The sequence below is a fragment of the Rattus norvegicus genome, chromosome 15 (assembly GCF_021556685.1).
Source record: "Rattus norvegicus strain SHRSP/BbbUtx chromosome 15, alternate assembly SHRSP_T2T, whole genome shotgun sequence".
NCBI lineage: Eukaryota > Metazoa > Chordata > Mammalia > Rodentia > Muridae > Rattus > Rattus norvegicus.
The window spans coordinates 7,097,301-7,122,800 of record NC_141548.1 but is presented as its reverse complement, the minus strand read 5'-3'; the positions used below and the strand labels follow the sequence as shown (position 1 = coordinate 7,122,800).

General features: G+C 41.9%; 1 protein-coding gene and 1 pseudogene across 1 annotated transcript; one reads left to right on the top strand and one right to left on the bottom strand.

The window, feature by feature from the left end:
- The first annotated feature begins 9,308 nt into the window (after positions 1-9,308).
- On the top strand, positions 9,309-13,524 carry LOC148000765 (uncharacterized). Its single transcript, XM_087587048.1, has 4 exons — positions 9,309-9,474; positions 10,225-10,384; positions 11,762-11,893; positions 12,335-13,524. The coding sequence occupies exons 1-4, from the start codon at positions 9,384-9,386 to the stop codon at positions 12,540-12,542; spliced, it is 591 nt and encodes a 196-aa protein (XP_087443174.1). The 5' UTR covers positions 9,309-9,383; the 3' UTR covers positions 12,543-13,524.
- A 9,960-nt stretch (positions 13,525-23,484) lies between these two features.
- LOC134481932 (small integral membrane protein 14-like) lies at positions 23,485-23,784 on the bottom strand (annotated as a pseudogene).
- Between the last annotated feature and the right edge of the window lie 1,716 nt (positions 23,785-25,500).

Sequence of the window (25,500 nt, the reverse complement as noted above, 5' to 3'; positions counted from 1 at the left end):
TGTTTCTACTGCCTCACTTTAAGCTCTAGGCAGACCAAGCTATCAACCCTGCCCAGGTCTCTTTGGATTGCACATAAAAGACACATACATTAAGATACTTTCGATGAGATGGCTCAGTGGCCAGGTTCTTCTAAGTCTCCTCCAAATAGGATGCCCTCCTTTTTACTCCCAGCTCAGCACCTCTAAATCTGCCCTCAGCTCAGTTGTTCAGTGTCCTTTAGTCATAGCTCAGCACCCAAATCTGCTCTCAGCTTATTGTGTTTCTAACCTCCTGCCTGCTACACCAAGCCCATCTGGGAGGCCACCAATTGCCACTCAGCCCTAGATCTCAAATGGCTGGTAGTTCTTACTCCCTCTGAAGTATTAAATCCCTTCTCCTCCCTTGTGTCTCCTTGCCTGCCTGGAGGAAAACTAGAAGACCTGACTATGCCACCCAGCTGGTTGGCCAACAGCATCATTATTGAACTATCAGGGATCAGTGTTCACAGGAAGATTCCTGATCTAAGCATCAAAACCACACCCTACAGGACTCAACGCCTTTCTCTGGTTTGGGATAGGAGATAGAGTAGTTAGAATTGGATAATTGAAATTCAAATAATTATGATAGATATGTTACTAATTATGACTGGATAAAAGCCTCCAAGAGAGTGAAAATGAGTAACATGTAAGGCAAAAGGAAAAAGCCCTAATGCAGCAAACACAGTGGACCTGCCAGAAAGACTGGGGTCTTTCTGTGCATCTGAATTTGTACTTGACCTTTTTCCAACCACTTCTTGACCACTCCATGCACCCTAAGAAGAATAGAACAAAAAGGAAAACAAAACAAAATAAAACAAAATAAAATAGAAAACAACCAAAACGAAACAAACTGCAAAAGCAAAAGCAAAAAAAAAAAAAACCCTTGCTAAAACAGGAGGACTGAGGGAAGATTGCTTGAGGTCTTCATTGTTAACTACAACTACAAGCTACCAATGGCTTTCAATGCAAAAAGTATTTATTATTTTACTTGAAGCTTCTGTCTGGGTCAAAGAAACAGGGTTTGGAGGCAGCACCACCAGGAAACTGGAACAAATAATACTATAGAGCTCACCACTGATTATTACCGTGGTGACTGAGGGCACAGCAGAGAATACTGGTGTTAGACAATGGGTCTTGTGGTGTTCTAGATGCTTGCGATATCTATGACTCTGAAGTTAGTTAGAGCCGTCCCCAAGTCAAGGCTAAATGGATTCCTCCATGTCTTTGGAGCACAAGATCTGTCATCCAATTGAGTGACTATGGTTTGTACCTGGGACCTGGCCTCTGTAGTAAGGCTAAGGCTTCTGATGGAAAATCCTCCACCAAAACTCTGGATGGTCCATGGTGGTGCCAGCCAACAACCATGCCCTGCATCCACCCTGCAGCCTCCAGAAGAGGTTTCAAGAAGTCAAAGTTACCAACATTTTATTTGTGGCTTCAGCTTGTTGTCACTTTTTATTTTAAATAAAGTGCAATTTCTGTCATAATTCCTTCTAATTTCTTCCTCACATGAAACTTCACTTTTGACCTCAAATTCTATTCATGAAGTGTTACTTTTATCTGGAGCAGGCTAAGGTTTGTATTTTCCTTTTATACCTTGCTGTGATGGCTAATTGTAGTTGTCTAAATGATGCATTCTGGAGCAATTGACGCCATCAGAATGGCTGGCAGACTGTGTCTTTGGCATTTTCTTGATGGCAGTTGATGTATGGGGACTTAGCCCACTGTGGGTGGTACCAGCCCTAGTAAGGGGAGGAGAGGTCATAGAGAAAGGTAGCTGAGCAGATGAGTAAGCAGAGTTCCTCTCTGTTGTCAAGCTGCTGCCTTTTGTTCTTTTCTTGTATTCCACTGATGATGAACTGTAACTTATGGGGTGAATAAAACCTTCACTTTCCCACATTGGCATTTTTATGTTTCCTATGACAATAGGAAACTAACTTGAACAATCGGAATTTTTTTGAGATCTGCTCTGATAGTCCCTCCTCCTGCAGGTATGGAACCTCAGTTTTTAAATCAATAAACACAGTTCCTGGACACTCTAAACTGTTGAAATATTCGCTCTGCCAACCACATGACACTGCTTAGGTAACTATTAAATTTTTTTCACATGACATTTTTTCCTCCATGTTTTGTTCTCTTTAAAGCTATCTCTCTAAATATGTTAGCTCTTTGTACTTTAAAAGTTGTCCTTTGTCCCATAGTAGAATATTTATAGTCAAATTCATGAGTTTTATAAAGGGGGTGATTTATTGCAGTAAAATTTCTAATCACTATATATTGTATTAATTTTATTAATTCACCAAAAACTGACCTTATTATATTATCTACTTATCCATAAAAATATAAAAGCTTTGATTTATTCAAGTCTTTAATGTCTTTCAGAACATCAGCTGGAAAGTTCTTATATGTATTCAGGATGGATTGTGGGTACTTCATATGTCTTCTTACTAATAGTATGCTTTATAAGTGTGCTTATCAAGGGTGTTTTGTTATATATTTTAAGACTATTTGGAGTAGAATATTTCCCTGATTTCTTTCCCATGGTTTGTTTTGGGTATACAGGAAAGGTAATGAGTTTTGTGGGTTAATTTTGCATTCTACTACTTTTATGAATGTATTTTCAGCTTTAAGAAACTTAAGTTTTTAGAGACAGGTTGTCTCTATTTAGGATCACCTCTAACTAATTCATATTTGTCTTTGCATTTCAAGTATTTTACTCCACATTATTTAATTTTATATTTTCAGATTAGTATAAGGGAAATTTTTCCCAGATTTTCTCATGGTATGATTTGGATTGGCATAAAGGAAGGCTAAGAAATTTTGTGTGTTCCCATTGTATTGTGCTTTTATGAATGTATTTATCAGTCTTAAGAGACGGTGATACATTTTTAGAGTTTTTAAAATAGTATCACGCCATCTGCAAATGAGAAGATTTTGACTTCTTCATTTTTCATTTGGGTTACCCAAGTTCACCACCCACCACTGATGCTTATTGTTATTTATCCCACTTTTCCTCTGGGTTTCTCTCTTGTCTCTTTTCATTGTTACTACTCCCCCACCCTCCTTGTCCATCCTTCCCTGCCTCTACCTAGGTCCCTCCATCCCTCTGCCTCCCATGATTATGTTGTTCCCCCTTCTAAGTGGGTTTCAAGCATCCACAATTTGGCCTTCTAACATGTTACCCTTCATGTGATCAATGATTTGTATAGTGAGTCTTCTGAACTTTTGGGCTAACATCCATTTGTCACTAAATACATCCCATGTTATGTCCTTTTCAATCTCTGTTATTTCACTGTTTTCCAGTTCCATCCCTTTGCCTACAAAGTTCTTGGTGTATTCATCTTTGATACCCGAGTACTGTTCCTCTGTTTAAATAGAGCACACATTCTACATTCATTCCTCAGTTGAGTTGAGGTCTATCGTGGTTGTTTCCAGCATTTGACTAATATAAGTAACGCTGCTATGAACATATTCATCCACACGTCCTTGTCATATGTGGATCATGTTTGAGTATATGCCTGAAGTGAGTGGTAAAGCTGGGTCTTCAGGTAAAGCTATTTGCAATGTTCCCTGATCCTCCACATTGATATCCAGAGTGGCTATACAGCTAGTAATCGCACCAGCAATGGAGGAGTGTTCCACTTTCTCTACATCCCAGCCCAATCTGCTACTGCCTCAGTTTTTTATCTTAGCCATTCTGATTGGTGTAATGAAGAATCTCAGGTTCGTTTTGATTTGCCTTTTTCTGATAAGTAAGGATGTCCAACATTTCTTGTTGTGTTTCTCAGGCATTGAGATACCGCAGTTGAACATTCTTGGTTTAGCTCTCTGTCCCAGTGTAAAAGTTGGGTTATTTGGTTGTCTGGGAGTTTATCTTTTTGAGTACTTTGTATATTTGGAATTTTGGCACTCTCTCAGATATAGGGTTGGTAAAACTCTTCTCCGAATCTGTAGCTTGCTGTTTTACCTATTGGCAGTGTCCTTTGCTTTAAAGAAAGTTTTCAGATTGTTGAGATTTCATACATTTACTGTTGATCTTAGAGCCTGACCCTTTGGTATTCTGTTCTGACAACTTTCTCCTGTGCAAATGTGTTCTAGGCACTTTGCGACACTTTCCCTTCTATTAGCTTCTGCATGTTTGGTTTTATGTGGATTTCCTTGATTCACTTGGACTTGAACTTTGTAGAAAGAGATAGAAATGGATCAATTGGCACTCAACCACATGCAGACCACCAGTTAGGGTAGCGTTGTTTCTTAAAAGGCTTTCTGTTATGTTCAAAATCCTCAGTCATCAGGGAAATGCAAATCAAAACAACTCTGAGATTCCACCTCACACCAGTCAGAATGGCTATGATCAAAAACTCAGGTGTTAGCAGATGCTGGCGAGAATGCGGAGAAAGAGGAACACTCCTCCACTGTTGATTGGATTGCAAACTGGACAACCTCTCTGGAAATCAGTCTGGAGTTTCCTCAAAAATTGAACATTGCACTGCCTGAGGACCCAGCTATACCTCTCCTGGGCATATACCCAAAAGATGCTCCAACATACAACAAAGACACATGCTCCACTATGTTCATAGCAGCTGTATTCATAAGAGCCAGAAGCTGGGAAAACACAGATGCCCTTCAACAGAGGAATGGATACAGAATATGTGGTACATTTACACAGTGGAGTAGTACTCAGCTATTAAGAACAAAGACTTAATAGAAATCTTACGGCCATGGAACGAACTAGAAAATATCATCCTGAGTGAGGTAACCCAATCACAAGAAAGCACACATCATATGCACTCACTGATAAGTGGACATTAGCCCAAAATCTCAGATTACCCAAGATGCAATCCACAGACCACATGAAGCTCAAGAAGGATGACCAAAGTGTGGAAGCTTCAGTCCCTCTCAGAAGGGGGAACAAAAATACTCACAGGAGGAAGTGTGGAGATGAAGTTTGGAGCAGAGACTGAGGAAAGGCTACCCAGGGACTGCCCTAACTGGGGATCCAGTCTATATACATCCACCAACCCAGACAATATTGGTGATGCCAAGAAGTGCGAGCTGACAGGAGCCTGATATAGCTGTCTTCTGAAAGGCACTGCCAGAGCATGACAAATACAGAGGCGGATGTTTGGAGTCAACCATTGAACTGAGAACAATGGAGGAGGCAGAGAAAGGATTGAAGGAGCTGAAGGGGTTTGCAACCCCATAACAACAATAATACCAACCAACTACAGCTCCAGGAGACAAAACCATCATTCAAATGGTACACATGGACAGACCCAGGGCTCCAGCAGCATGTGTAGAAAAAGATTGGCTTGTTGGGCGTCAATGAGAGAAGAAGCCCTTGGTCCTGCGAAGGCTCTATGCCCCAGTGTAGGAGAATGTCAGGGAAGGGTGGCAGGAAGGGTTGGGTGGGGGGGAGAACACCCTCAGAGAAAAGGGTGAGGGGGATGGGGTAGGGGGATATGGGTGTGAAACAGAGAAAGGCTATAACATTTGAATGTAACTAAAAACAAATAAAGAATGAAAAAAATTAAAAGGCATAACAAATGCAAAAGATTGGGGTGCCATTCCATAGTCGTGATGTGTTTCTTCTGTGAGAGCATACTGGTTAAGTCACTTCTCTATGACTGTCTTCTTATTTGAAAGTAAATAATGGGATCATCTGTGGAGTGGTTAGTAAGAAAAAAAGCATTGCCTAACATGAATAGGTCCCTCCAGAGCATGTGCTTAATATTCTAGGTATAGAGCAATTAGCTGTGGAGGGGGGATTAAAAACAAAAACCAAACAAAAAACAAGAACATCAACGATTAACATAAATTTTGAATCCTGGGATTAATGCGTGTGCTGACTTTGATCAGCTTTGTGGATGCTTCTAATAAACACACACGTCCTATCACAGTTCTAGCATTCGCCAGCAGAGAGAGCAGTGAGGTAGTGTGTGCTTCTTCCTTTCCAAGACACCCCATGGCCTCAGGCCTGCATCCAGTGAGCTGGAAGGAAGAGCAGCCTGGTTGAAACTCCTGCTGCCATGGCAGATTCCGCAGGAACATTTTCCTTTGCCCACAAGGAGCCTGTGTGGAGGAGACCTCTTGGCGGCTCCTCAAGGACTCTGCATGTCCTATTCTACAGGGAGAAGCCCAGATAGGTCTTTGAAAAAGGTCAGTGAGTTGTTGGGGGAAGTCTCTGATTGTGTGGCAGAGGACCGGGAATGGCTGAAAGAATGGTTGCTTCCCTGAGGGCAAAGGATAGACCTTCTAGGGCTCTGACCTCCTACTTTATATTTTCACCTGGTGGCTTATTATTCATATTTTCTTAATGGGATACGACTATGGTCTTGGTGAGCATCTTGTTTCTCTGATTCTTAATCAGTGCTTTGTTGTCACAACTTTTTGAGCTTACTCCAGCCCCTGGGACTTATTCATACCTCCAAATTTCTCTGACTTTTGGGATTCCTAATATTAGTGGCAAACTGAGTGACAAAAGCAATGAATTAGCCTGGTGCCCAGTGCATATCGATCTGTGGGTGTATAGATATCATAAGCCTCTAGGATACACTCTAGGAAAGCAGCAGTGTGCTCTTAGGTCCCCTGTGTGACCTCACTTAGCTTTGCCAATTTGTGGGCTTCTATTCTGCTGCTCTCAGAAATGGAAACTCCTGGAATAGATGTATAGTGTCCCATTACCATTGTCATTGTTAGAATATTAGTGGGGGTAAGTTTGTTGAAATATACTCTCAAGAACATTATCCAAATCAGTGCTTCTTGTGTGCTGTCTATATGAAGTACCAAGTTCACAGACAGATCTGCATGAACTTCCCAAAGCCAGCAAATTGGAGCATGAAGAAAGCCCAAGGCATCCATTACCAGCATCCTCGGCACCTGCCCCAGGATGGGTAAATTGTCTTTGGTGGAAGAAGGGATCTACTGTGATAGCTGGCCCTCATATACCCAGAGAAGAATATACTAGGAGATTTGTGGAAGGATTGTGGGAGAGAGTAACCGGGTGTTGGGGGGCAGTGTGCAGCATGCAATGTGAATAAGTAAAATATGTATAAATAAAAAATAGAATAAAGTTCTTTAACAAAATGGGACACAGTGTATTGTTGTACTAACTCTACTATGTTTACACTAGCAAACACTTTAACAACTAGAGTGACTAGACATGATAAAGTAGGATGCCTTTGTCACTTACAAATACTATTTACACAGCAAAGATAAATGCACGACTTGCAGCCCAAAGATCGATTGTTTCCAGCACATCTACGTGACTCTCCTTCCCTTTATCAGGACTCTGGAGGCCTCTGTTCATCCAGGTCTCACGGATCATCCAAAAGGCAGTCCCTTACCAGCTCTGGTCAAGTGCCCTTGTGCTCTTGGCAGACCTCTGCCTCAGGCTGCAGAGGCACTGAAGGGCAGCCTTTTCCATGCATGGGAAGCCATTATTTCAGCCTTTCCAGACTCTCTGCTACTCAACTGGAGACTTCTGCAGAGGCCTGTCAATCTCAAAACCAGAAGCTTGGGTAATCCAAAACCCTAGGATGCCATCCTGCACTCGTGATGTGTTGATTACCTGAGACCATACACGTTAACTCTCTTCTTCATGCCTGTTTTCCTTTTTTGAAAGTAAATAATGTGATCATGTGTGGTGTGGGTGGTATGAGCAAAATCTTTACCATGAAGAATAGGGCCATGAAGAGTGTGGACTTAACATTCTAGGTACAGAGCAAATAGAGGGAATTACCAAAGAAAACAACAGGAATTCTAACAACAATTGCAAAAAATGAAGAGAAAAAAGAAAAAAAAAACTTTATGGGTGCTGGGATTAAAGGCATGTATCAACTCTGACCAGCATTGTAGGTATTTCCAATAAAATATTAAAAAACAAACAACCCTATTATTCTTTTAGCAATTGCAGCAGAGAAGACTGTGAGAGACCATGTGCTGCTACCACCATGCTATGATTCTGTAGCAACAACTTCCTTGGTGATAGGAGCCTGTATGCAGCAGGCCCCTTGGTGGGCCTTCATCTCAAAAAAAGATGCTTCAGTCATCCAAAAGATTGGACTCCAGTATACTTCAGGCCAGGAAAGAAGCCAGCCACCATGAGTGAAAGAACAAAGGAAAAATTACATTGGAAAAATATGTGCCTTATTTGGAAGAAATGACCCTAAACTTCTGAAGCATCCATCATCTCCACTCCTCTGTTTTGAGCTTTGTATAGCGATGTTGTCCAACTCCAGGTGGGAGTCAGAGGCAGAGCCCTTCCCAGAGAAGACAGACGTGTTTTAGACTCTTATGTCTGTGAGGTTAGGAGGTGTCATAGCACAGATTGAGCACACCTAGGATAAGAACACAGAAGCCACAGATGACAATGCCAAATGGACTTTCCCCTGAACTTATGGGCCCACTAAAATTGAGGTTTAACCTGACCTCAGGCCAATCGACTCCCTGCCCATCCTGCTGATTCTTATGTTTGTTAGGAATAAAGTATCAAGGGGCAACCCCCAATATCCTCATGCCTGGACTTGGAAATTAAGGAAGACAGATATTGGACAAGTGATGGCTGTCGGGCTACAATGTAGGAACACGCAGTCCAGGTTGACCTTTACTCACTGATGAGCAATTTAATTGTCTGGCTATATTTGAGAAAGGAATGATGTCCTACTTAATATGTAAAAGAATGGACATAAATTTATGATTTTATATTTGCCCTGTAGTTGATCCCCTATATTCCGAAGAAAAGGGAGTTTTTATTGCAAGAAGTAGGATTATTAACATTGACTTTGTGAAATACATGGACGTGTATGTGGAAATAGTCCTGGCTATCAAGGAATGCACAATAAGCAAATATTATTCAGGTTTTATAAAATTAAAATTACAGGAGAAATATATTGGCCTCTAGGAAACAGGGAAACTTTGGGAATTGGACTGTATGTATGTGCATCGTCTCAGGTGTAGATTTATTATTGATATAAATCGTCCTCATTTGTGGTCCCTAGAGATTTGGGTGCTAACAAAAATCTCTTATCCAATTCAGGGTTGTAACCAACTCTCCCCATCAAGAGCATTGATGACATCCGATGAAGCAGAGAGAAATATCTAACTTTGGAGGAGAAGTTGCCAAAGGATATTCCCTGGGTCACAGGAGAGGCTGCAGAAAAGGGCCCCATAGAAATTGGTTGCTTTTGGGAGAGCTGGGTAGCAGGGAGGCCATAGAACTTCCCAGTGACATCATCAGTAATTTCTTCCTTGGACAATCTCTTGTATCTAAGAGAGCACTAGAATCTTCTGTGACGTCACCAGTGTTGTGGTGACACCAACTGCCTGTGGGATTCCCTCAGTGCCTTTTGGGTTCACAAACAGGCATGTTTCATCAGCTGCTCAAGCTAGTTCAGAAGGAGAGGGGAGACCAAGGAGAGACCAGACTGAGGCAGAAGAAAGCTGGCCTCCTGTCTTGTAAGTATGGAAGAATGAAATCATTCTGGGGAAGGCACAGTGAGTACTGGGTAGAGTCAGGGAACTTCCTCCAGGAGGTAGGTTTGAGCTGTGCCTTTCAGGAGTCGGCCTTACAAGCAGGAGCCTTGGAATTTGTCAATTGCAGACCAAGAGTCAAGAGTCCTGATGATTAATTTGACAGAGGGCCAGGAATTGGCAGGCCTGCAGTTTCTTTTCTATGAGCTTTTTAATTTCTACTGCCAAGGAATGCCAGGAGGAAGCCCTATGAGGATAACAATGTGCCCATTCATGGTTGGGTGCTGAAGCACTTCATCCTCTAGATTACTGTAGGTTACTAAGTCTGTGGTGACAACAACAAGGAAGGATGAACCCCCTAGTCATGAATTGAGGTCGCAGACACTTTAAGCTTGAACACACGATTAGGGTTTGATGGTGCTGTGAACTCCAGGATTTACCTGCTGCACGTCTGATATCTGCTGACAATGTCCCAAATCTTTATGTCTGAGGTAGATTCTATCTTTCAGTATGAGGGATCATGTAATAGTGAGTGAGGCTTATGTATGGCAATGGAGGTTGGGAAGAGGGAAATAGCTTAAGAGTCCACATTAAGGATAGCGTTTCTTCTCTTTCAGGGATTCAACAAGTCTCCAGCCTTTCCTCTTCCTCAACCTCCTTTTTGAGACTCAGAATGGTCTTTTCTACCCATGGGCTATCAAATATGTACATTCACTTGTGTTTATCTATCTACAGGGTTTATTCGGAAGGCATCATCAGAAAATTTCATCAGTAACCATGAAAAGCGTATAAAGAAATTGGAGGAACTAAAACTTGAAATCCAGAAGTGTAAAATTGAGCGGGATGAACTTTCTCGAATCCTGGACCTTTATGTCAATGATGGTTTGAACTACAGGTAGTCATTATGTCCTGTAACCTACTGACTGTCTTGTGCTCTCTCTGCTAAGCCAAGAGACATCAAGAAAGTGTTTCACCTCTCATCCTGGACTTTAAGGAGCCTTGGCAGGTGCTGGCCTGTGAGAGAAGCTAGGTGCTGTGTGTTTAGGGTCAACCTCTCTTGTACTTGACCCTGAGCTCCTTGGAGTTGGATTGGTCTTTTTCAACAGCTGGAAGGACCTGGTCACACTTGCTGCATCTAAGTGTGTGAATGAAATGCCTGAATGTCCTCACTCTTACTGTGATTTTGGTCGTTATACACTGATTCTATGGCACCTCCACGATAAAGTTGGCATTCTAATTATGTTTGTATATGGGTTGGGATGTATGGATGGATGTGAAAGTATTTGTGTGTGTTTTGCTCAGGATCAGGGAGTCTGGGACCTTTGATTGGGTCTGAGGATTTGTTTGATGAACGGTTTGCAGGTCATGATAGTGATAAGTCTGTGGAGGCCGTCATTGATCAACAGAGCACTTTGCTCCTTCTGTTTACCTTGCTGGCACATAGGACTCTCCTGAGGGGAGGAGGTGTTATGAATCCTCTTCCCTGTAAAAAGTAGTTATGGCCTCTGGGAGTCATGTAACAAGGATTGAGAATCTCTGCATTCAAAACAAGAGAAATGTCATCACATCTTTCTGCTGGACCCAAGGCTATGGCACAGACTGGAGGAAACATCTTATACTTCTTACACAACTGTTCAATTCCTTCATGCTTACCTGGCCAGATCTTGAAGGTCTGCTCCCTACATTTGGTCCCCTGGCTCTGCCGTCCAATGCCCAGGATAATTAGTTTAACCAGCACCATTGGAAGGAGCAAGTTTGTGTTATATAAATGGGCTTAGGTAGTCCAGAGAACAGTCTGATTTCATTTATTTATTTATTTATTTATTTATTTATTTATTTATTTATTTATTTATTTTCCTGCTTTGAACTTTCTTTTCTTTTTTTAACTATCCAAGGATGTTTTATTTTGACCTAGAAAAGGTCACTGTGGGAATAAATTCTTGGCACTTGATATTCCCAAACATGCAGCTCTCAGGCATTCCCCCTCCTATACAGAGGGTCTTTGTAGGACCTTATCTCACCAGCCTTTTAAGGAGCCCTTATTTCAAAACAAATGTGTGCTGATTTGCAGAGAAATATTTTCTATGGGAGAGTGATGGTTTGAGTCTCACTGTTGTGTTTTTGCTGTGGTCTTTGAGTTTTCCACTTTCTTCCCTAGCACCCATTCCTTGAATTTGAATTTTTTATTGGCTATTTTTTATTTACACTTCATCTAATTCTGAAATCAAGAGTTCAGACAGTTATTTGTTCCTTGGGTCATGTTCTAACACAGGCTGAGTGTTGAATTGCCAATGCTTAAATCCCAACATGAGATGAGAACGATGGATATGCATAAGATGACCAACTGGATAAGTGATGCCATGGAGAAGTACAAGGAGCTCACACAAGAAAATAATTCCTACCGGTGAGTCACTGACAGAAAGGAGACCCCAGCACTAGGCAGGGAATACTTCTGTCCAGCTATGACTTTGAAAAAAGATCTGGGATCCCTGAGAAACACATGGAAAATTTGTATAGCTGCTGGGTCTTCTATCATCCCTCAGAGGGGATTGGCCCTCCACCTGCCAATGGCTTTAGAATACCATGAACACATAAGCACCCATATGCACCATTTCCTCTGCTTTGATGTATATATACCCTCTAGTGTCAGGATTTTCTGAAGTACTTTGATTCCCGTGGAATGCGGATCGGGATTTGACCTGCCTCTAATTGGTGCTAACATGCAAACGGTGGCTCTATTCTGGAGATGCCTGGGGATGGGGCCCTTGAAGGGATGATTGTACTTGCAGGAGTGGCAGGCAAACAGAAACTGCCTGGGATTTACCATTATTTGTTTTTGATTCAGCATCAGAAACTTCCACCTCCTGAGAGAATGCAATGAATTGAAGAAGAATGTAAGGATTTTGATGAATGAGAACAGAAAACTGCTGGTGGAGCAGACTGAACTGCAAGCATCCTGTGAGATGAGAATGGGAAAGAGGTTCTGTGAGGAGGCCAGCAAGACCATCTACACCGCAGATATTGGATCCTTGTGTCCTGTTACTTTTGAGTAAATCGAATGTATCCTTGTGAATCAAACAGTGATCTCGAACTCGTCACTCTTAAGAACCTTCTTTATTGAAGTGTGATGTAACCATCTGAAATCCCACAGCTCTCAGGCAGGGATGGATCTCTGCATTCTCACAGGGATTGGGCATCATAATTACTTCCCAGTCAGACTGAGATACAAAGACAATTATACTTTCAGTGTAGATTGTGTGTCCAACTCTGAATACCAGCTTCATGATGAAAAAATTATCAATGCTGTATCCTTATCAAATATTTAGCGACCGCTAAAATATACTCTTTTGTGGATGAGAGTGTTGAACATATTAATGGAATATTCATCAGGTGTTCTGAGGTATCTCCCAGGAAATAAAACAATATTATAGGGAGTATAGAAGCAGTCATGAAACAGAATTGCTTGCTTTTGGTTTCCTTCAAACATGATATCAATTATAACTGCACAGAAGAGATAATAAATTGCAAGACCTTTCAGGGGATAGGGTTTTTATGGTTGGTTGTTTTCTTGTTCTTGATTAGGATGATGACTTTTGTTCTTGACAATGTACTATGTTCCATTTGGGATTTCAACTCAAGCAGACCACATAGTTTACAATTCAGTTTCTAGATTTCTTTAAAAGCTGGACAAAATATCCAGGCAAAGGTGCCCTTGAGTTTTCTCCTTTGGTTTTCCCTCCTTTGGGTGCTTTTGTTTTTGTTTGTTGTTGTTGTTGATTTATTTTACATTTATGAGTGTTTTGCCTTCTGTAGGTCTGTGCATGCTGTTCCCCAAAGGCCAGAAGAGGTCATTGGGTTTCACCTGGAACTTAAGTGACAGAGGATTGTTAGGTGCCCTGCAGGCCTTTTGAGAAACAAATTCTCAAATGATGAGCCATCTCTCCAGCCCCTACCGTGGACGTTTGTCCTTCATCGTGTTCCTTATTAGTTGCAATGGATCACACCTGAATAAAGTGTTTCTTGAGATATGTAGGGACACATTTATGGGGTATGCATGCTAATTATCTAAACTTCCAGGCATCTATGTGAAGTTTTTATGTTAGGGTTTCACTGCTGTGAACAGATACCATGACTAAGACAAATGTTATGAAGGACAGCATTTAATTGGAACTGGCTTAAAGGTTCAGATCTTCAGTTCCTTATCATCAAGGTGGGAGCCTGGCAGCATCTAAGCAGATATGGTGCTGTAGGAGCTGAGAGTTCTACATCTTCATCTGATGTTTGCTAGCAGAATACTCAGTTTCAGGCAGCTAGGATGAGGGTCTTAAAGCCCAGACCCACAGCGAAACACCTGACCCAACAAGGAAATACCTACTCCAAAGGAGCCATACCTGATAATAGTACCGCTCCCTGGGCCAAGCATATACAAACCTCATTCCACTCTGAGGCTTCCAGAGGCTTCTTCAAACCTATGAGACTATGGGGGCCACATAGTGGTGTTTCTGAGACTTCTTTTTAAATTCAATTTATCTGATTTTCTTAATCTAGGTCTCATGCAGAATCTTCAGACAAGTGCAAAAGGTAGCCACATTCTTTACCATAAAATCTCCCCAAAGAGTCTCTAAGCAAATATTGAAATTCTTCACAGTATGCTTGGGACAGAGTCACACAATTTAAACCACTTTCAGCAACAAAGTCTTCCATATTTGTTCTAGGATAGCCCATTAAGCCCTATTTAAAGCATTTCCACAGCTTTCCAAATCCAAAGTCCCCATGAAAGAGCACGAGTTGGAACAAATCTGAGGCCAGTGGGAAAATTCCACCACCAACCTCTGAGCACAGAAGGACCCCTCCCTTCCAGGAGGAGTAGAGCTAGTGTAGTTCCTGCAACAGCTGCAAACCAGACTGTTGAAAAAGCCTCCTGTGACTCCCCATCCGACTCCCTCAGAAAGTCCCAGAACAGCCCACTGACTGCCAGTCTATTCGGAGGTTGCCTCTCCCCCCTGATTGTACCCTATATAGTTACCTTTGTCCAAATTCTGCCCCAATTGTTTGAATTCTACCCTAATTGCAAGTATATAACTCCCTGGTAGACTCTGCTCAGGGACTTCTCTCTTTGAAATGGGATGACCCTGATATTTTGGAATGACTAAACTCTTGCCTTTACATAGATTTCCTCCTCTGTGAGTGACATTTCAGGAGGTTCAGGTAGTGGTTCAATTTGTACCTCATATTTTGTGTATTGGCCAGTAAACTCACCTCTTGGAGGAGACCCACAGGAGAGTGGTGAATTGGGGAAGTGACAGCCTGAGCGATGTACCACAGTTGTCTACGTCTCCTCTATCTAGCTTCTTTGTGTTCTGCTTTTGGTTAGATTCATATGTGCAAGCTTAAGGAGGGCTCGGACAGCCTCAGTAACAGGACTTTGATCTGGCCAGTGGCTGGAGCAGAAGGCCTGAGATATCCTGTCCGTGGCATGAACAGGCTGGTCTGTGTACTTCAGCTGCGAAAGAGGGTACTTTGTGTTAGTTGTTCTTTTGTTTTCTGTGTTCTTGGACTTGGACTGATGAAATTTTTTGACATGGGACAGGTTCTTAGGACTAATGATCACTTAATATAACTTAGAGTGGCCTGCTTTTGATGTTAAATGGCCACAGGACCTTCCCAAGGTGTCAGCAGTAGAGGATATAGTGTTTCAGAAGTTTTCCCTCCTCCTCCCTGCTAACACTTCTTTGTCAACGTGAACAAAATCTGAGTCCAGCCTAGCAGTTAGCTCCATCCTTGTTGACAGTGTTAGCTTTGGGGCTGGAGAGATGGCTCGGTGGTTAAGAACACTGACTGCTCTTCCAGATGTCCTGAGTTCAATTCTCAGCAGTCATTTGTTGAGTTTCTTTTTCCCTCAGGACCAGCTCCAGGTTTTACATTTCTCACCGGTTTATCCCCTCTTCCCCTCTCCTTCTGCCTAGGGCAGACACAGTGCAGTCTGGCATCCAGGGTCCATGACAGGAGAGGCCCCAAGTGGTCATATGTATCCATTAACAGAGTTTGCAACTGACTCCTGCTCACATCTTTTGTTCAGTAAATGAATATCCTTCTTGCCAAGAGAAATGCATGCTCCCTGTCCAAGTAAATATGGTCTCTGAGTTTTTAAGATGAAAAAGATTTATTTTATATAAAGAAAGGGGATGCCTCTGGTAGGCTCATGTTGAGGCCTCTCTTCCCCTGAGGGACCAGCCACCGGATGGCATAATGTAGAATAAACTGTATTCAGGACATGACACCAACTCCCCCAAAAAGTTCTTACAGGTTCTCTTCACCACAGACATAGGCCAAGAAACTGGCCCTTGGGCCCACAGGGAACCCACCCAGATTGGTTATTTAATGGGTGTAAGGGTTAGGGATCTCCTCCAGATTTGCCACCAGGCTCTGCAAGCAGGTTTAAACAATAATTGGCCAGTGTTTAGATATGATATGAAATAAGAGAAAACAGAGAACTCTAGTACAGGGCGTTCTTCAATTAGTTAGTGCCAAATATTAGATAAAAGTTACAGATACAAGCTAATAAAAGTTGCAAAGATTATAGAAGAGTGCACATTAGACAAGAAGAATGAATTAGAGCCCCTCTAGCCAACAAAGCCCTGGATCCAGGAGAAAAGACTACCATAGAAATGGCCAATGGCTTATTTATCATAGAAACTGGACTCAGTGACAGCAGGATTGCCTGCTTATTATTGTTGCCACAGCACTGTTGGATAAAGATGCAGATAAGTTAACTTTGCGACTCATCACACACACACACACACACACACACACACACACACACACACACACACAAAATTCTGATTGTTGTTCAGTAATGCCTACAGGCTTCATTTTCAGACTTTCTCAATTTACCATGGCTTACATATTTTCCAGCCACCTGTTTCCCCGAACCGTGCATTTCTGCTGCCCGACCCTGACTTGGACTGTCCACTCCATCAAAGTGATTCTCCTCTGCCAGAGACAGAACAGATCTGGTTTATTAACAAAAGCAGCTTTACCCATGAGGGTCAGAGGAGATCAGGGGCAGTGGTGACACTGGAAATGGAGGTAGTCTGGACTCAGTCTGTTCCTCCAGACACTTGAATTCAAAGGGCCAAGCTAATAACATTAACACAAGCCCTCATCATGGAAAAAGAAACCAATGGCTAGAGATAACACATGGGCTAACAAGGCCGCTAAGGACATAGTCTTAAAGAAAACAGCATCTCTAGATTGGATACTGTTCTATCTGAACCACCTAGATCAACTGATATATGGAGAAAAAGAAATTAAATGGGATGGTGATGATCGACTGAATGTAAGCTAATATTATCCATCTCTTTAACAAGAACTTTTCTCAGAAAGATCCACAGAGTCACTCACTTGGGAGTAAAACGAATGACAAACTTTAAAGCTTATCAGCTGAGCAACACTCCCAGTCACCCCAAATATCCAAACTCCTGACTGAGAGGTAAGAGCCTGGAGGCCTCTACTGGGAAAATTGATTTTATAGAGATTAAGGAAGAAAGACATGGCTCAAAATACCTGCTGGTTTTTGTGGACATTTCCTCCTGGATAGACGGATAGAGATACTAGAAGAGATTTTCCCAGATTTGAAGCACCTAAAGTAATAGGACCAGATAATGGGCCTGCCTTCATATTTCAGAAATGTCAGTGACTAACTAAGATCTTGGGGACAAATTGGAAGCTTCATTATGCATATCATCCCCACAGTTAAGGGCAGGTAGAAAGGATAAATAGAACTCTAAATTAGACCTTAACTAAATTAGCCTTAGAGACTGGATGATGCTCCTTCCCTTTGCCCTATACTAGATGTATATGGCATTCTAGCCCCCGTTGTATCCAGCCTACAGTTGGCAGCTATTACAGAACTGAAAATGATAATTTAATACTTAAGGTCAGCGCTACTCAATAGGCTCATGACTATGTTTGCCCTAAATTATGTGCCCTCAACACCCTGGCAGTCCCCTACATTGGGGAAATTATCCTTCACAGGACCATGAAGTTAGGGTTTTACTGCTGAGAACATATAGCATGACCAAAGTAAGTTTTATAAAGGACAACATTTAATTGGGGCTGGCTTATAGGTTCAGATGTTTAGTTCAATATCTTTAAGGTGGGGACGTGTCACCCTCTAAGCAGGTGTGGTGCTGTAGGAGTTGTGAGTTCTCCATCAGAAGGCTGCTAGCAGAATACTAACACTCAGGCCTTTCTCTGACCCCAGATATCTTAATCAAGCAACTGGCTTTTGAAAATGCTAGTACAGCAGAAAAACACTGTCTCAAAAACCAACCAACCAACCAAACCAACAAAGACAAATTAAAAACAGCAGCAACGGGGTTGGGGATTTAGCTCAGTGGTAGAGCACTTGCCTAACAAGCGTAAGGCCCTCGATATGGTTCTCAGCTCTGAAAAAAAAAAGACAAAATAAAAACAGGAGCAGCAGCAACAATAACAACAACAAACGAAAGAAAGAAAACACCAATGCATACTCTTATGTGACCTTACCTCCAAGTTATTTCTGAATTGTAAATTAAAATGCCTATAGTCAAAAGCTGTGCAGAATTAAGATAGGTGTTCCCTGGTGGTTCCAATTGGGGGTGGGAGACCATGACAGACGGGGTAGAAAGAAGAACATAAATAGAGGAGAAGCCACCATGAGGTAAGAATCTTTAAATAATGGACATGTGAGTGGGCTAATTGGAGTGAAAAGCATCCCAGACAAAACCATGGCAAATTATATAACAGAATTATTGGAAAAATATGCATAATAGTATAGAGGATAGCTATCTGCCCAGTTCTTGTGCTAATTAAGGATTATCATAGATATAAAGCTAGTGTGAATCTTTTATCCAGAAACTAACTGGGCAAAGGATGGGCAGAAATCCATGGTTGGGATCAAATACTTTCTACACACAAAACCAGATTCAGCACCTAGAATTACAATCTTCCCAACCCCAGATAACTACAGACCAGCATAGAAACACAACCAGTAACAGCCAGGGCGTTCAAATCTCTATTAGAGCCCATCAACACTATGACAGAAGGCCCTGAATATGTCAACATGATTGAAGAACAAGAATAAAACAGACTGTAAAACAGCATTTGCACATATGGGAGAGGCCTTTAAAGAGAAAGTAAAGAAATGTGTGAAAACAATAACTGTGGAAGGAAATGAATAAAGAAATCCTAAACAGAGAGATGTGGATGAGTAAAATGTAGGAACTCAAATAGTCTCTCAGAGGCAGACATTAATAACAGACTCCAACAGATGGAATAGAGAACCTCAGGCATTGAAGAGATGATAGAAGGAATGGATACGTAGATAGAGGAAATCTTAAATCCAAAGGGAGGAAAAGAGTGGAGGGGGAAAGGAATAAAGGAAAAGCAAAGGAAGAAAGGAAGGAAGGAAGGAGGGAGGGAGGGAAGGAAGGAAGGAAGGAAGTCAATCCTGGAAGAAAACATCCAAGAAATAGACAGGATTTTTCTGCAAAATAACAAATATAATAAAGACAATAAAGTATATAGGAAGGATGAAAATAAACTTGGGTCAAAGGCAAATAAAACAAAAAACAAAAACAAAAACAAACAAACAAACAAACAAAAATTATCAACAAAATCATAGAAGAAAATGTCCTTAACTTAAACAAGAGACTCATCAAAGTAAAAGGAGCACACAGTATGAAATAGACTGGAGTGGAAAAGAAATTCCCCTGGGCATATATTACCTAAGACAGTAAACATGGAGAACAAATAAGTGTAATAAAAGCTGCAAGGGAAAAAGTACTGGTAACATACAAAGTCAGTCCTCCTATGAGAATCACACATTACTTCTCCCAGAGACTCTAAAAGCCAGAAGAGCCTGGATAGATTCACCGAAGACTAAGAGACCAGACTAATAAAGTTGGATTTTTGTTGACCCAAGGGCCTCCCTTCTTTAATCACATACAATATTATTAGATACTTCCTAAAATTGCCTTCAGAGCTTCTTTGAGGAAGCCTGAGGAGCTTAAGACCTCTGATAAAGTATTTTGTACAAAAGGACCTGCTTCCTTTTTCCTTATTTCTACTACAGCAGGATGGAGGCAAAGTTTTTTGCAAACTACTTTTAATAAGTAGCCCACATCATAGGTAATGGAAGAGAAAAGTTATTAGGATATGGGGGAAGAGGACCTGTTCAGCAATAGTTCTTCAGGAACGAGCTTGTTTTCCTTTGGCAGCAGTTCAGGACAACAGCAAGCAGCAAACCTGACTCCGGAGGGGATTTCTCAGGGGAGGAAAGCAGGAGTGTGGTGGAAACATTGTGGCAGCGGCTGTGCAGACTCAGGAGCTCCTGCTCAAGCTGCAACAAAGCACCCTGTGCTCTGAAGCACAGCAGCTTAGCCAGTTAGCTGGAGACCTGGCTCTCCCACTGCCTGCCTTACCTGGAAACCGCACAGAATACACGAGGACAAACAACTGTGCCCAAGCTGAGCAGGCAGCGCAAAAGCGCCTGTGAAGGACCCGCAGGCACCACCTTAGTCAGCTTCATCAGAGCAGAGAGTCTAAAGTCTTTTCCTCCTTCAAGCATGGCACCCCAGCCCATTTTCTTTCATTCCCTGCCTTTATTTTGATGGCTTCTACTTCCCTTCATAAGTTTGTCGTTTAGTTTCTTTTCTCTCTTTTTTGTTTCTTTGTTACTTTCTTTCTATCAACTAATATAAAGGACCAGCAATTTGATATTTCTAACCTAATATTTGCTGTGGTTTATGCCATGCATATTTGCACATTAAAACTCTTTTTTCTTGCATTTGCCACACTTTAATCGGACTCATTAGCTTAGCTCAATTTCAGTTCTTGGGTTTTCTGAGGTAAGTGAATGTTGGGGTGACCTCATTCCCAACTCCTGATCCTTGTGCCTCTAAAGTCAAATGCTTATGAATTTTCAAAGTTTTCTTTGCCAGTGGATATGTGTGTGTCTGTGCACATATGTGCCACATATTCAGTCCATGTTTGTACCATGGGTCCCAGGTATTGAACTCAGAATATCATACTAGGGTAGCAAGTTCTTTTACCTGCTAAGGACCTTGCTGCTATTGCACAAGTGTGTGTGTGAGTGTGTGTGTCTGTGTGTTTGTGTGTGTGTCTAATTTTCATATATGTATACACCATATATTGCGCCAATCTCTGCCTCTCAATACCATTGTCCTTCCTTTCCTCACCTCTTCTATCATTTCTTTTTATCCCTCTGGACAGTTTCTCGTTGTTGACATCAATTTAAAATGTAGGAACACACACACGCCATTTGAAACCAAGTTAAAATGAAAAAATAAAAATATGCAGTCTTTTTGATCAGTACTCCTTAGCAATAGCTTTTCTTTGATTTTTTTATACAATTGATATATAATAATTAATGGGCAATCAGCTTGCAAATTTTCCTTAATGATTATATCCTTGGAATTTTCATAAATGTTAGTATACTATCTGTGGATAAAAATGTCAACTTTTAATTCCTATAGTGACGGGCCTTAAATTATCACCTTCCTCCATTCTGACCACAGCAGTCTGCTGTCTATAAGGGTGATCACCACTTAATAAATAAAAGGGAAACAGAAGAGTGGTCTTGTTCTGACCCCTTCTACCCAAATGGTGTTACATGTTTGTCCTGAAGAAATGAGGATATGTTTTGCTAGGTATGGGGTGCCAGCTTGTGGAAGTGAGAATTTAGTGCACCTGAGTGATGTCTTCTCCCACAGTTGCCTTGGCTGGAGGAGACCTGAATCATCCCAGTCACAAGCACTCCTCTCTCGAAAGAAACCCAACCTCAGCTTTAAAGGAAATGGACACTTAATATCCAGTGAGATTCGTGCACATCCCTCACTCTGGCGTAAGTCCAAAAGACTTTCAGAAAAATGAAAGGGCACTTAGTGCCATTAGAAAATTCATGCCAGAGTCTTCTGTCTAGTCCAATGGAACAATGCCTCGAAATACCCAGCTACAAGTTGTTAATCTATACGCCATGCTGTGAATCATCTAAGGTGATAGTATATTTCATAACGCCCTAGTAGGTACTTAATTGCTTTTTTGTGGATTTTTTGTGATTTTTCATGGTGGTGGTCCACTGTTACTTCAAGAGTTCAAGCAGGAGGGCAGAGGCAGGGAGTAGAACATCCTTGTTTACATAGATAGTTCCATGCTAAATACAAACAAAAAGATCTTGGATTACAAATACAAAACCCCAAATGAACATGTCATTGCAGATGTGTGTCCCTTCTGAGCGCACAGGTTAAAATCAAACTTTATCATGCCAAGAGAACATCCACAAGAAAATTGCTGGAGACACCAGGCAGATTAGAATAGAAGTAATGGTGCCGGAGAGGTAGTTCCACAGTTAATACTAGCTACTCTTCCAGCGGTCCTGAGTTCAATTCCCAGCAACCACATAGTGGCTCACAACCATCTAAAGTGAGATCTGGCGCCCTCTTCTGGTCTGCAAGCATGCATGCAGGCAGAATGCTCTATACGTCATAAATCTTAAACAAACTAAAATAAAAATAAATAGGTTTGGAAAGCTATGTGTATTATATATAAAAAGTGCAATTACATCTACTGCTATCCTGCATAGATATACAGGGGCCTGCAGCATCCTTCTATTTCTGATAGTTCACCCACCACTTCAATATCTGAGACCAGTGTCACTTATGAAATACTTCATTTAAGTTATAAATGTACCATTGTCATTCAAGCCTGGAAATATTAACTCTTTGAATGAATGTACAGAGAATTTTAGTCAGTATGTTGCCACAGGATCTGTCAGGGGTTGGAGAGATGCTTCACGGATTAAGAGTATCAATTGCTCTCCCAGAGATCCTGAGTTCAAATCCCAACAACCACATGGGTACTTACAGAACTCTGCAATGTGATCTGATACACTCTTCTGGTGTGTTTGAAGATAACTACAATGTACTCACAAGTAGATATTATATACTAAAAAAAAAAAAGGAAAAATAGGACTTCTCAGTTTAATCTGGCAGACCTAAATGTCATGGACTTACTGGATGGAGCAGGGTGGGCTTGATCCTGTAGGAATGTACCCAAGCACTGAAATTGGCACTTTGAGTCACTATGCCCAGTTGTGAAGAGTCCTTTCATGGTTGTGGTGAGCAACTTTGCTTATCCTTTCCTATCAGCCAATTCTTTCTATATAAATGAGATCATTTCTGTAGTGTCTGGTTTCAGGTGAATTCTGATTGGCTCTGTGATTCTGACATTTTTGTGGCTCCAGTTGACTAAAGAGGAAGCCATCCATGGTTTTCTAGGTCTCTGAGTGTTTTACCTCTTTTAAAAATATTAATCAATCATGTTTATTTAAAGTATTAACATCAGAAATTTTTAATGGGAATTATTTTAAAAAATCATTAAACAACCAAATCGATTTTCCTATTCTAGCCATATAAGCCAGCTGGACTTTGTAAGGAAAATGATCTAAAGCATCAGTGTCAAGGACTACAGAAAACTGCCACCCACAGGTAAACTGCCACAGTAAAGTGACTACAGCATGGTTCTGTCATTCATACCAGACAACCCAGAATAAATACCTTATAAAAAGAATTAAAATCTATCCAAACCACTTAAAATACTTAAATGCAGAAACCTTAATTTTCCTTCAGTTGGGCCAGAAACCACCACAGTCGCTATGGTCAGTGTTCCAGGGAGAACGAGTGGAATGTTTAAGCTTAGGCCAACCAACATAGCCCTCGACTTTTCAAAGAAATCGTTTACTCAGGTATACTGTAAACAAGGACTGTGGCAACACAGGAAACAAAGGCAGTTGGCAAGTGAAACTTCTAGAAGCTCATGAAAACAATACCATCCAAACTGCAGATGGAAAAGGAGAGACAGGTAGTGCCAGGTTCTCTGCAGTCGTTCGGTCGTGCAGGGTGTCAAACAATCGCTGCTTCCCACACCAGGATGTTAGCCCACAGGAGGGGCTGGCGGGACCTGTCCACTGTGAGGACTGGAGGGCTTTCCAGGAAGGCTGAAGCCTCTCAGGTTAGGAGGCCTCAGTAGAAAGAGGAGCACAGCGATCACCATCCAGGCCATCAAGATCACAGTGATGCTGATGCCACTGTCACCGGAGGGCCCTGGCAATTCCCGAAGGCATTCTGTGTTGGTACAATAGGACTGGGACTGCCGGAGCAGATTGATGAGTCTTCTCATAGCGCGTTCATGAGAGTAAATACATTCACAGGGATCAAATCCTCCTTCAGTCATGGTTGGTTACCAGCTTGATTTTACTCAACTCTTTAAGGCCGCCCAAACAAGTGGTGGGTGGGGAGGGAGGTGGCCTGGAGTGTTCTGGACGCCCCTGTCGCTGCCCTGCTGCTGGCCGCCACCCTCCTCCCCTCCGGATTAGATAGTCAATGTCACTCTTAGCCGCTAGACCCGGATCTGCGTTTTGCCTTTTGTATGGGTGGATCACGAGGTTGTCAAGTGTGGGCAGAATCTGGGAGACAGCTTTGCCTATCGAGGTTGGTGTTAGTCTTTGTATGGTTACCAGGGACCAATTCCAGATCCTCTGGAAGAACAGTAAGTGATTTCAACTGCTGTGATATCTTCCCTGCCCCTTCCTCTATACTTTGATCTTTCTTTCTTTTTTTTTTTCTTTTCCGGAGCTGGGGACCCGAATCCAGGGCCTTGCGGTTTCTAGGCAAGCGTCTACAACTGAGCTAAATCCCCAACCCCATACTTTGATCTTTCTGTAGTCTCTCTGACTCCATCTGCCATAATGAAGACTTCATCTCATAAAACACTGTGGACAATAGCTACTGTGAAAAATACCATAAGTTGACAGAGCCTCCATTTTCACATAAATATATAAACACATAAATACCTAAAGAAACACAGAGACACACATAAACACACGCACAGAACACACAAAGACACACAGAGACACACACAGCCCAAGTCATCATATTCTTTAGTAATTCTGTCCAGAGCCAAGTGGTTATAGGGATAGAAGAAAGTACAATTCCCAGCAATTTCAACTGAATATCATGTAATGCATATTTATGAAATGCATACTTCACAGTATTTTAGGATTCGAGTACATTATACTATCTATCCTTTATTTTCAAAAGTATCGAAAGTTATGAAGAGAATTCCAGCCTAGTATCAGACTTGTGTCCATCAGAATCAGAACAGTTTGCTGTTTGAAACTTTCTTTTATTACAACTGTTTCCTAATGTCACATAGGAAACCCGGCTTCAGCCAGAAATGCCTTTAGCTACCACATGCATCTGAATCTCACCCTGGGAAAACCATGAGAATCCATGAGAGAATGTGTGTGGCTCTTTGATGTCCAGCTTTCCTGTAGGTCTCTTCTGGCTTGCACGGATACCACTCCTTGATTCCTCCCTCTAAATGGCCGTGCAACCTTCTTGCCTTGCTCTGCTGCTGGTCACTGACAACTTGAGGAAGGTAAAAATTGCCTAGTGTGTTAGTGAAGCAGGCCTTTGAATGTCGCTCTGAGGGGTTTTGGGGAGAGAATCGACTTAAAGCTCACTCTGAATGGTGGTAACACCATAACTCTCAGGCCAGGTGCCTGCACTGAATGGCACAGAGAGGAGGCTAAGAGCTAGAATTTCCCTATTTCTGCTCCCTGCTCCACCCACATGGTAAGAGTCTCATTCACATCCTGCCAGCCAGTCCACTTCTACCAACTGCACCTCTCACAGCTACACTCACCCCTTCTAGGATGGAGTCTGTGCTTCCCGACTCTGAGCCAATGGAACCCTCCTTTCTTAAAATGCTTCTGTGACAGAATGGGAAACACGACCAGTGCAGTCACTGCTTCCTTCTGCCTTTTGCACACTCCTCCCGCCTGGTTCCCTCACAGCCTTCGCAGTCCAATGTGTCTATAAGAAAACAGGCTAAAGATGTCACCTTAATTCTCCTTTGACTTGTCTCTGGGAAGAGCCTTTTGCTACA